Source organism: Sinohyriopsis cumingii, unplaced genomic scaffold, assembly GCF_028554795.1.
Source record: "Sinohyriopsis cumingii isolate HCF-2022 unplaced genomic scaffold, ASM2855479v2 utg000229l, whole genome shotgun sequence".
Taxonomy (NCBI): Eukaryota; Metazoa; Mollusca; class Bivalvia; order Unionida; family Unionidae; genus Sinohyriopsis; species Sinohyriopsis cumingii.
In genome coordinates this window covers 3,761,671-3,775,745 of record NW_028315879.1, presented here as the reverse complement: position 1 = coordinate 3,775,745, position 14,075 = coordinate 3,761,671, and the positions used below count along the sequence as shown (strand labels likewise).

General features: G+C 33.9%; 1 protein-coding gene across 2 annotated transcripts in view; it reads left to right on the top strand.

Annotated features, from left to right (window-relative positions):
• Positions 1-5,209: 5,209 nt before the first annotated feature.
• Positions 5,210-14,075, top strand: part of LOC149774456 (uncharacterized) — a 45,391-nt gene continuing 36,525 nt past the window's right edge. For both annotated transcript variants that reach the window (XM_089945311.1, XM_089945310.1), the window contains exons 1-5: positions 5,210-5,305; positions 7,881-8,075; positions 8,779-8,925; positions 10,654-10,822; positions 13,280-13,593. In XM_089945311.1, the coding sequence (XP_089801437.1) occupies positions 5,213-5,305; positions 7,881-8,075; positions 8,779-8,925; positions 10,654-10,822; positions 13,280-13,593 (918 nt within the window). In that variant the 5' untranslated portion in view covers positions 5,210-5,212. The remainder of the gene's footprint in view (positions 5,306-7,880; positions 8,076-8,778; positions 8,926-10,653; positions 10,823-13,279; positions 13,594-14,075) is intronic.

Here is a 14,075-nt window from a genome sequence, read left to right as displayed (position 1 = left end):
GATGATGGCATTAATATCTCAATGGAATATAAATTCACCGGCCTTAAGGAGAAACCGAAAAACATGTGATTAATTTGCGATTGATTGATTGAAGAAATATTGATTATTTTCATAAATGACATGAAACGTTTGCGATAATTGGATATTTATTCAAACGTGATGGTATGCTATTGTATAGTTGTGGATTACAGATAATTTGAACTTATTTAGGCTTTGAGGTAATGATGTCTATAGATCCCAGATCGGAAAGATGAGCCTGTTTATGTAGCAGGGCTTCATTTAAAGTTAAAAATCACATTTAAAAGTATTTTTTATGAGAATTAATTTGAGTACTATCCTTTGCTTCCAAAACATTTAGTTTCTTGCCAAAACATTTAAATACCTAATAAAAATAAGACCAGAGAGTGACGCAGTATAAAATTTAGTTAAAGACTATATATATATTAAGACGCAACTAATGCAGAGTTGTATGTCTTAGTAAATATGAACTTTTCTGCAAAAATAGCCGTTACGAATGCCATCAATGACATTTGAACGCGTTACGTGTTGGCTGAGGTGCTAGACTATGTCTTAAATGTGGAATCAGAGTCGAATCGTGTATACTTCTTCGCCGACTATGCGACTCTATTTGCAACCATTATCATACGCGCACGCAAAGACTTAAAAGACGCATATTTGAACTAAATTAAAAAATACCTAGGATAGAAGAAGCATCCTACATCAGTACTTTTGGAAACAATATAGAAATATATGTAAATGAAATAATAGTTAGGATCAAAGCGACTGATATTTTTGGGCCTGTTAGAGTAAACATACTCAAAATATTTACTAATTCTGCAAATAAACAATTATTCTCCGTTTAAATCAGTATGCCAACTGTGATTCAATTAAGACAACTCGCGCAAAATCGTTGCATACAAATACCAAGCAATATAGGAACAGCTGGAATAACTGACTTATTATGGCTCGCAAAAGAGCAACAGATAATTGTGCAACGACTTCCTCAGGATCAGCCACAGCCGATTGCAACAGTAACATGAAAATAGCAATAAGAACAGCTGACATACTTGTGTTATTAGGTATTATTGTCGAACCGCATCGGACTGTAACTACAGCAGAACGACTAAATATTAAAGTTCTCACACGGACCAAAACGAACAGAAATTGTATGTATCGTTGACAATGAACAAAACCACTGACGCATCGCGGTAACTATCGACGCTGATGCAGTCGAGTATGTACACAATTAGAGATCCAGAATTGAAATTGTAAATACGCTCTCTTGATCTTCACGAATATTGTGCGGTTATTCCAAGCGCATACAAGCCAAGAAGAGGGACTATACAACTTTAATGAAATATGCTTCCGAGAATCATATAAATAAGGCACGGACAACATTGCCGTCAATAATCAAGGATGAAATTTGTCTCAGTGTGGAAATAACACTACTTGGCAATGTATACAAATATGGCTTGACAACATCTTTAACATCATAACTATGGTTTCATAGAGGTGCCTGTTTACACTGATTAATAAAGACACCAAAAACTTTGAAATCAATGAAGGTTATGCAAGAAGCCTCGATAAATTGGAAAATTACTTCAGAGAAGGTTACGGATGGATACTTTCTAGATTATTGATATTACACCTTCGTTTATCCCAGAACTTTATTTATCGCTGATTGAGTTACATCACAGCGCCAGCGTGTATTCCACCATGGTAAATGATGACAATGAATATTTCAGATGGGCGCTCTCTTTTTTGAGGCATTTAACAAGCGATAATACAGCTGAACCTCAAAATTGCAAACAATGCAAACTCAATTTTGGTAATATAAATTTCCGGTGCAACTTAATGACAGATGGTTTGCAAATCATAATCATGAGATCAATAGTTTAATATTTACTGCCATTGACGGAAAAATGAAAGTGTCGCATGTGATTTGACATTTCGGTAGACGACCAGAGATAGTTATATAGGGTTTCTTCAGTTTAAGCTGTAGTACAAGCCTCATTAGCATTTTTACACTGTAGTGACATTATACTTGCAAAATGAACAACCGATTTTATACCGTGGCAAGGACTAGGTAGTAGAACTTCTAGAATTGCTCGGATTCACAATGGATACGGCAACAACTTGCCTTGTCGACAAACATGATAATGGCTAATGATTACACTCGTGAGTTTGATGGGGTCTGTCATTCCTGTGTCTGTGATGGTTAGTGTGTGACTGATAGCAGTGGAAGTGAAAGTTTGAGTTGACTCTGATACCACTGGTGCGTATTAAGGAGCGGCTAAAAGCTCATACAATCTAGAGTCACCATTTTGTGCAAACAAAGTTCTAGCAGTGTTTCATAACGTGCACAGTCATGATGACTACTTATTATGCAATCATTAGCAATAGCGTCCAATGCTCCGATAAGCGTTAAGATGAACAACGTGTACAAATACATGATGTTTACACAGGGACAACTGCAGTTTATTGATTCGCCACAGTTTCTCATTTTCAGCTGGACAAAGCCGTCAGTAACATGATGTTAGAAAGCGAGTTCAATAGATTCAAAACCACCTAGCTGGTACCGGTAACCCTAAAATGTTGAAACTGATAACTAGAAATGCATCTATCCATACTAGTGCATCAGCCACTATCACAAGTTTGGCGAAATGCAGTTACCACACATCGAGGTATTTCATTCATCGTGCTTAGTGAATGTGTTTCTTCTAAATACTACGCACATGCAAACAATATCTGGCTAGTATTAGAACGTAAAACCTTAATGACATCATGATCTGTATTTGCGTACTGATATATTTCGTGATACAGCCATCTGTGTACATTCTCGATCTTGCGCACTGTGTTTTCCCAAGAATAGCTTTGGATGCATTTTTGCATAGAAACAACGTTGAGTTGGAATTACTCACTGACATTAATCAGTATCCATGTTTTGAACGAGGAATCTGGGGCGGGATTTCGATGGCAAGCTACCGTTATGATAGAGCCATCCATTCAAAATTACAACATATATCTTTTCATCACCAACATGTATGGATGGCCAAGAAGGGGATATATATAGATACAAAATATATTTGTTTGCACTTGACTTGGAATACCCCGACTTGCATCATCATGTCCATTACGAGTAAGCAATAGCTCCAGAAGTGATGGTGGAGTCTTGCAGTTGGCCGTCCCCGTATCAGTGTGTATGGGGGATGAAAGATGACGGCAGTTTATTAAATGCTCCAAACTTGTTCAAAATCTTTGGACGTAAACGATCTATGTAGTCCACGTACTTAACCCGAAGTTGTATCTGTGATTGGGAATGCGTTTAAGTAAGGTCCATTTCGCCAGAGAGCTTTGAAGGTGGACTTGTAGCTGTCCACATCAAAAAGTTGAAGCTGACGTTGACATAGCCAATCCATTTCGATTATTCAGTGGTAGATGTGTCGAAGCCTCTTATGATCGAGCTTTATTATTACAAGATCAAACCGAGGACATGTTGCTCTTGTACATTACTCCAGATGGTCATCTTTGTACGATGCAATGGCTGAACCAAGTTTGAATAAATGGTTTTGATACCACTTAGTATGCAAAAGATTATCCAATGTTTAGTAATACCTACAAAAGACGTAGGAAAAATCAAAGATTAATGCGTGGGAAAGATAATGGAAGATTAACTGGAACGTACCCAAACAATTTGATCGACTGTATTTGGATCAGTTACAAACCGTAAGAAAGCAAAAGAAGTTCCTCGAACCTTAGTCGTAAAGATCTCAGACACGACATGTATGTAGAATGTTCGCATGAATAAGCAGCTAAACGTTCAGAGCTTTGGTTAAATCGAACTTGAATCAAAATCTATGGCGACAGTTGAATATATATATATATATATATATATATATATATATATATATATATATATATATATATATATATATATATAGATATAACATTTTGAAAATCAATAGAGGTTAAACAGAAGATGATTAACGACATCAATTCTAAAGATGATTAATTACGTGATGAGCTAAATGTCACCATGACCAGTTTCATGGGGAACGAGTGAAACATTAATTACCTTTTTAATAAGTCAACATGATCTACATTTTGTGTATAATCCTAAAGACACTGACAATTAAAATAACATTACTGCCAGCTTCATCTCATCTCTCCGTAGTTAAGTGATTCGGTTATCATCCGCGTATTGTAAGATAGATACAACTTTAATTATTTTCATAATTGTACCCCGCTTTACTTTTTATAAATAAGAAACAAGAATGACAATAACTTTTTAATATATTGATCAGACATAATGTCTGAAACTGTTGCAGTCATCTACTTAATTATTGAATCCTCCCTGAAGTAAAATTGTCAGGTCGTGTTGCAAGGCATTCTAGAACTATATGTATGTGTCTGATTTAATTTGTTACAAACACAGATCAGGCTGGAGAGTAGTGTCTTCTTACGGCTTCATTTACTTAATTGCTTTCAAGCACATTACCATTTTGTTTACTGAACATTGAATTAGCGTGCAAATAATGAGCTTCTGTCAGTGATGAAAGATTCTGTGCATTTTACACAGTACATTAGTAAAGCAATTTAGATAAATCCCAAATATACGCTTTTACACCCCTTAATTGCTGATCAAATTAAGTATATTGTCCATATATATATATATATATATATATATATATATATATATATATATATATATATATATATATATATATATATATGTATATATATATATATATATATATATATATATATATATATATATATATATATATATATATATATATATCATGATATTGCTTTAGTAAATCGCTTCATTACATAATCAGTTGGAACAACACTTCTTCTGCGACATGCTATCGATCTGTATCCAAAAAGGAATAAACTTATTAAAGGTTTAGTTGAAAAATGTTATAATTAGATTAATAAATACAAGTAAATTCGTCCCTATAGTAAGTGTGATAAAAAAAGCCCCAATATCTCTCTGTGTGGCTGTTTGTGTGTGTCTCTCACTTTGTGTCTCTGTCTCACTCTCTCACACTCACTGAATCGCTCTGAATTATATATATATATATATATATATATATATATATATATATATATATATATATATATATATATATATATATATATATATATATAAGAACGATTATAATTGACATAAATATTCTGATTAAGATCATTACTTTTTCCAGAACCCATGAAAGAGACAGAGGCTGTTCTAAATGAACCAATGCCTGTACTACCTGTTAGAATTTCACCTTGGAGAGAACTTGAATTTTCGGATTCCGAGGTAAAAATGTGGATTTATTATGATTCATTTTTAAGTCTAACAACGTTCTTATGGAGTTATTCTGTACTCAAACATCTCATCAAACAAAATCGTTAAAAAGTATTACATATTCATGCAAGTTTCTTTAAACATGTAAATTCCCATGCTATCTTATCTGCTAGTGTTTTCGGCAGCAATGGTTTTAATATTTTGTTTAATTTCTTCTCTAGTAATTGTCTGATTAAATTTCATAAATGCTATGATTCAATTCATGTTTGCTCTCTTCCTGAACACATAAAGTAGTTTCGCCATCTACAGCAAGTAAATTTGTAAAACAATCCAACTCCTGAGATCCAGTAACACGAGTAGTGGTTATTGTTACGTAATTACATATTTTATCATATTTCCTAAACATACCCTTATTATTTTGCTTCCTATTAGTTATCGCTGCTGCTGATGTAAATCTCTAAACCTGAACAGCCTCAAAACATAATTATCACAAATGTTTTCTTTCAGATTAAATTCCGTTAAAACAGTATCCAGTCTCTATACAAATTGTATTCTTCATTATCGTCTCCACCATTATCTTCGTCATCATTAGATAGCGAGAACCGAGAACGCGTGTCCTATTTCTGCAACATTTCTATATTTTAATTGACAATAGAATGAAAAACAGTAATTTATATTACATGTCCCAATATGTCATACACACTGAAGAAATGAAGGTAACGTCACTACCTTTGTCATCAGATTGCTTAAAATTGAATAAATGTTCTGAATATTTACATGAAAATTTTAGAGATGAAGGTTAAATATATTGCGTTTGGTACCAATACTGTTTTGAGGTACACCAAAATTATCACTGACTTAGGGTGTGTTGCACCAAATACACGACTGAACTTATGACCGGATACATAATGCAAAGGATTTGAAACCGAGCTAGCTTTAAAATCACCTACTACAAGGTATATCAATCTGGGTTGTTTGACAATGTATCTGCATGATTACTTTCAATATCTTGACACCTACATTGCCCTCGACATAATACACAGGAGATGTTTCTCGAGATTTATGCAGCAAACACATGCCATTTGGTGGTATACTTGCTTGTTAGATTGTAGTACATTTTACAAGAGTCTCACAAATTGATCATACATTCCCTGGTCATATTAATATTTCATATCTAAAGACCGGAATACCAAATGAAACAGTATTGTGTCCGACACTGTTGGATTGTCTACATTAGCTAAATTGAGGAAGAGATCAGAACTGGGAAATGTGTCCGCAGCACGACGGTATACGCTGTTCCAAATGGAATTACGTTTTATTAAGGGCATCATTATACTATATTTTATTTATTTGCCTGAGTAGTTGGGGGGGGGGAGTATAGATAATTAAAAGAAACATATAAAATAAACAGCTTTAAACAAACAAACAAAATGATTTCCTTCAAATAATTAATCTTAACTGCTTCTTTGGCTTTCCTTTGAAAGCTGACATGAATTGTATGGTGTTAATCCACAGACACTAGGCAGTATATACTTAATGTTTTTTCGACACTATTGGACCAGAATTGTACTAAATTGCCAACAAACAATATACACACGTATATATCCAATCTGTAGGTTTGATCGGTCTGTTTTCCACACAAAACCCAAGGTATGAAATGTTTTATATTGAATGTTAGCAGCAAACATTTGTAGGAATACATGTATAATAGTTTTCAAAAATACTGAAGTTAGATGTATCCGGATTATGAATTACTTTGGCAGTGCAGGCAGAAACTCGTTCGTGCAAGTAGATCGACATGCTAAGTATCACCTGTGCAGAACTGCACATGTCCGCTGACCAATCCTATCGAATTACGTCCTGGCACATACTATTAACTATTATCAAGAGTAGATCATAGTGATCACATGCAATATTGCATACTAAATCATAACAATTTTATATGTGCATTAACGTTTAAAATCAGTTCAGGCACAAGGTACACATACATCAAAGTAACCGACAAGTACTTTTTATGCATTATTGCTTTTATGTTTTAATTTACATATAACAACGATTTCTATGCAATGTTACATGTATAGTCATTATACATAATGCTTTTAATTTTTTCACTTATCTTATTACCTACAATAAAATGCTGTTGCCATAATCTTCATTTATTACTATCATGGCGATTATAGAATTTTGATTACTTACCGGCAAAACAGGTGAGACATAGCATTGAAACAAAATTTAGAAGATAACTTATTGTTTTTAAATCAATTATAGGCATTCAAGAAGAGAATAATAGTTCTTTTTAGATTAATTTGATGAAAAATACAGCATGTTCCATGCATATGCACCTGTCTCGTAAAGTCCATTACATTGACTATTGTTGTTTGTTTAAAATAACATTTCAAAGTAGATCAATATTAAATACTTTTTTCCAATTCTTTAAGAGAAAATATTAACCACTGACAACGGTCACGTGATGCCGTTTTGAACACACACATACACACACACACACATATATATATATATATATATATATATATATATATATATATATATATATATATATATATATATATATATTACTTCACAATAGCTGGATAGATTGAGGGACAAAATAGAAAAGTACAGCCCACATCCTGCTTTGAACGTTCCAGAGGCAAGAATTCTAATAATTGGACCAGTTGGAGCAGGAAAGTCCAGCTTTGTCAACACCATCAGCTCGATTTTCAATGATAGGATCACCAATCAAACTAACAGCGGGAAATGTTACAGCAGCCTAACAACAGTGGTAAAGTTTCTCTCGTGTCAATTATTTTGTAACTGGGTCTTGTGTCAACACAGTTTGTTTAGTAACTGAAGTCGCACGTAATCTGTTGACCTCAGTTTTGGACCTTCCTTCTTAAAGTCCAAACTAATCATATGATGTTTAGTAGTGGCAGGAGAAAGACATCTTCTGATTCAAACAATACATAATGGCTCGTGAAATGGAGATTAAAGGATATGCATTTGATTTTGCAACACAATCTATTACATGAGGCCCAAGCCATGCGATTGATCGGTTCTGCTTCCCTTAACGTGTACTTTGTTTCATCTTGTTTTCCTCGTTAATGGGTTAGGCGGTTTATACACGAATATGTTTTCTTCTATTGTGTAACATCTTCGATACAAACACCTTGCTGCTTTAACTCGAGATATAATGTTTATACTTAATACGTATATCTTACTAGCTGATCGTCCTCATGTCCTTGACATTATTGGGCCGTGGAGTGGTTGAGGGACTGATATTGCGTATGACAGTTTAACCCTTAATTGTTGCTTATTTCCTAGCAGAATTATGAGTAATCCATAAGGAGCAAACTTTAACACACACAAAAAAAACAATAAAATTTTAAAGAAGAAAATAAATTTGAAACTGTTTATTATTCTTGCAAAGTTTAACTATTCGAAATTTAACCCAGTCTAGAAGTAATTTGTGATCTGTGTCTTTATAGTACAGGCAACACCAGATTCAATCAGAAAGAAAGCATGGTTGTTTAAGATTCCGCCTATGTGATACGCCTGGGTTACAGGATGATTTTGGGCCCAGTGAGCAGAATATAATGTATTTAATAGATGGGAACCTGCCCGATGGATGCCAGGTATTTGGACGAACACTGCAAGAGACAGAAAGCAAAAATTAACACATATTTTCTATAATTTTTAGCATTATAGCGTTTTGTAATTCTCTTCAGTTACCCGTCATTTAAGATCATATAAATAAGCTAACACGTTGAATCTCAAAGTTACCTTTATCTCCTCTCTGCCTTGCTGTGTTAAGTGGACTGACAGCTGAACAGATGACGGGAAACAAATAAAGATATGAAACTGAAAAAGACTTTTCAGAAAGCAAACGGCAGATATAAACTATGAATATTTAGTGCAAATGCACTTTCACTGGGGTGTTATGAAATCTGCTGGACCATTTTTACAACAGAAAGTCGCGCTACTTAAAGAATGATTAGACTGACAAGACATACACAAACCTTTAAAACATTAACATTTTCTATGTCTCAATAGAAAAATATAAATTCAATTTACTAGTCACACTCTTAAGCCTGACTGAAGGTGCATGTAATGATAGACACGTTGACAATCTTACTGACGCTGAAGAATTTGTAATATCATTATATATGTGATAGAGATCCAAACACTAAAGTGTACATCTTCGAATGCTCAATGGGGGAAAGGAAAGATAGGATGTAGGACATTAAAATGTGGACACTAAAGATATGTAAACCGAAAATGTAACACCCAACACCACTTGTCTGGCGCGTCTAACACATTTCGTAGATATGTCTTTAACAGTACAGTTTGTAGCTTTACGTTGGAAACAAAAGTGTGGATAACAATTGGATAAATCATCCACAATATTAAAATTGAAGACTGTGAATATATAATATCTACTCTAATATGTCAATGAAACTCATTAGAAACAACATTATCTCTGAACGAATAGTTAAATTAACAGGAAAGACAGAAGCCTTAAAAAGTATTGAAACTGGTTATGTCTCATTTTAATAAAGTAAATCTAAATTATGACAGACCCGAAAGCATGACGGTAGGTAGATGGATGTATAAACTAGTAGACAACATTATTGACCTTGACGAATTTATAATAGCAATAGGCACATATTGGTCACCAGTTTCATATATGGCTACGTTTGAAAAATATTCTGAAACTTAGGTGAGAATCAAAGATAAATTTATGGTTGAAAAGAAATATGGGATAAACATGGACAATAATGTTTATGATTTATCTGTACAGTTTTTAAAACATGGTAATTCAATACTGTATTCGAAAAGATTTGGTAACGTGTCGGAAACGTGCTTCCTAATAAGTCATATTCAACAGGCATGTAGTTTTCGTTTGGATTCATCTGTATACTGTGATTGCTTCACTATTAATCAGAACATTTAACATATAAAATAAACAATTTAGAAATTATTATTTTTTCCTTTTTTGAAAATGCCTATGCTCCAAAGATGGGAATACGGACGTAAGGACAAATGTTTATCTTGTTTGTCTGGCATGGATGTTTATAAAGTTTTATATTTTGCTTTCAATCTAATGATCGTATTTCAGGAAACCCTCTTCTTGTCTTCTTGCAAACGCTGGAACACAATATCGCTCACAACCATAAGAGAGTCACATTACACGCCATAATTTCGCGATTATGCAATTATATGACAAAAATTGTACTCAGTGTAGACTAATGTATTTGCTAGTTCACGAATCTTGAGAATTATATATATATATATATATATATATATATATATATATATATATATATATATATATATGCATCTTTTTTACACCCTTTGCGCAGGTTTCATCTGTCACCGTTGATCACAAAATTGCAGGATTCAATATGCGGCCCGGACTAATAGATCAGGCTCACTGTGTGGTATTTGTTTTAGATGCAAGCTCGCTTCATGTTCTTGGATCTAAGATTCTGAATCAATTACAGAAAGTTCAGCGTAAACTAAACAAAAGGGGTATAAATACCTTCCGATATGTGTGTGTGTGTGTGTGTGTGTGTAATAAACTGACTACGAACAGTGCAAAACTAGTATCTAACTAGCCTAAGGGCTTTCGACTCTTAATTAATCTTTTTCAAAGGCAAATAAAAACATAGAAAAGACAAACAGATAAAACAGAAAAACCGTTGTCTTTGCAAATTGACCTATAAATCGATGAGCCATAGCGACATCTGTTATTTTATGTTAATTTATGTACGAGCAAAGTATATCCCGGATATTTCATTGTTATAGTTGTAATTATAGGCTATCGGGTGACTAATAAGCAAAGTTAGAGAATTATTGAAAAGAAAACATGTCTTGTCTATGTTTTGTATTTGCCTTTGAAAAAGACTCATTAAGAGTTGAAAGTGCTTAGGCTAGCTAGATACTAGTCTTGCACTGTTCAGATGTCAGAGTATTACAATTATCTTAATCAATCGATTACAATCTTGATCCCTTGCTTTATCCAGTCACTTGAAATAAATGTTATTCGTCACATGATTTGTATTATATATATATATATATATATATATATATATATATATATATATATATATATATATATATATATATATATATATATATACACATGGGTGCCGACGGTCAGTTGAAGCAGAACGTGTTCTGAATACCAAGAGTTTGGTTGATATATAAATATAACTAGTGTCATATTTTATATTTAACATCATGCAAAGCGTACCTTCCTACTACTTTAAATTGGTACTTTGATATTTGGAAGATGCCTATTATTGTCCAACTCTTTGCAACCTAGGTTAAGTTTGTTTAATTATTTGAATAATGTCAGTTGTATCATAATCCACAACAGCGAATATTGTTTAATCGTCTGGTTTAGGGAAAGATAAGCATTTTTTTATTTTCAATTATATACCTATGACTTTAGCAAACACCTTTCGTCAGATGTTAGATTCAAGTCCTTCAAATGACTAAAAACCATGTTCATAATATGACCCGTACGATGATGCATTTAAATGTCTTCCTAAAATGTATGTATGTATGTATGATGTATGATGTATGTATGTATGCATGTATGTATGTATGTATGTATGTATGTATGTATGTATGTATGTATGCATGTATGTATGTATGTATGTATGTATGTATGTATGTATGTATGTATGTATGTATGTGTGTGTGTATGTATGTATGTATGTATGGTATGTATGTATGTGTGTGTGTGTGTGTATGTATGTATGCATGCATGCATGCATGCATGCATGTGTGTATGTATGTATGTATGTATGTATGTATGTAAACCGTTATGTCCTGTTCAACAAAGATTACATCAGGTTCATCGAATTCCGGATAATTCCCTATACTTGAAGGGCGTTTTCCAGCGACACAAAATTAATATGTGTTTTAAACCGTATCGAACCCTAAGACAGATGTTAGGTCACCCAAAGTCGGGGTCCAGAGTTGCCGAGTGGTCTAAAGTGCTCACTGTTAAATATCACTGCCCTCTCACCACTATCTGCGGAGGTTGAAGTCTTGGATTGGGCCAACGTTGGTATGTGAGAAAACTTGCCAGTAGCTTCTCGTGGGTCGGTGGTTGTTTCCGGGGTTTTCCACAAGTTCTTCCTCCACCATTAATGATGGCCGCCATGTATCTTTTGCTGAATAAATGGCGTTAAACCCTAAAACAACAAGAACCAAATGATAAGTCTCATAACACATTAAGTGTAACGCACATGGTGAAAGTCAGTGCAATCACCACTATATCGTGGACACGGAATTGACAATGAAAAAGAGATTTAATGAACATTTCAAACCACGTTCAAGCTCATCCGAAGTATCTCGCTACATCCACAATATTTGATTTGGCCATAACGTAACTTGGAACTCGGTAACAACCATTGATCGAGAACAAGCCTGGTTTGAACGGGGAAATGAGTAAACAAAGTAAGGTGGCACATATGATGAGACATCTTAGACAAATATCGCCAACCCCCATCTTTTTAATTAAATGTGAATTGTTATCATAAAAAGAAAGTTATAAAGGTACGATATACCAACCTTTGCATAAGGCATACAAATGCACTACAATATCATAAACCAAAGTGTAGAGAAAGTCCAGGTCATAGGATCTAAAATATGCAAAACGACATTCTTCAGAAGGTTCAGAGCCTTAGTTTGAACACCGCCATGTGACGTATCTCACGGTAAGCATATCACCGAACTAGTTATATTTCCTCCTTTCCTTAGAGTGTGTTGTCTCATTATATCAATGCCCAGATTGTCACATTTACTCCTTTCTTCTCAATTATATTGCTATGTGTCCTTTCTAGTGCCACTTTCTTCTTTATAGGCACAGTCTGATTAGAGCAGATTGTATTTAATACAGGCCACTGGATATAAGTTATAAATTAACAATCAGCTTGCATTCAGATACAATTAGCGTGTGCTTTATTTTGGCAGAAATTCCAAAGGTCGTCCTCTTGACTAAAGTTGACGAACTCTCGAATACAGTTAAGGATGATCTTACCGATGTGTTTCGGTGCCCGAAGGTCAAAGCGGCTGTGAGCGATGTAGCCGAGATGCTTGGAATGACGATCAATACTGTACACCCCATCAAAAACTACGAGAATGAAATTGTTTTAAATGACAAAATAAGCCAATTGGCAATAGTTGCCCTAGACCAGATAATTGATTTTGCAGATAACTTTTTGGTGAAGAAAAATTCATCTGTTAGTGCTAGAGCTTGGAGAGATGCGCCTGATTTTAACGAAAAGGTAATTGTTTTGAAACAAATAAATGTCATGCGTTTGTTCCATAGAGTTAATTATTGACTCTAATGCGGTGCAATGAAATCTTGAATTATGCTAATCAGAAAAATTGCTGATCTAGCTCTGACTAGAATCATTCGTTTCATAATCCCCGCTCCCAACCGATATGCCCTGATTCAGTCTGTTTATAAGTATTAGTTTATGTCATGGGACTTTGCATTTTATTACCAATTGAACCAGATCTATCGAAATCAAGCAAAAGGAATTAAGGGGTCGATGTTTTATATATATATATATATATATATATATATATATATATATATATATATATATATATATATATATATATATATGTGTGTGTGTGTGTGTGTGTGTGTGTGTGTGTGTGTGTGTGTGATTCAAAGAGCTTTGTCATACTAAAATCAATTGTCAATAATGATTCGGGTATTTACGATAAATAGTGCATGACAAATAAAAACGCCAAGACT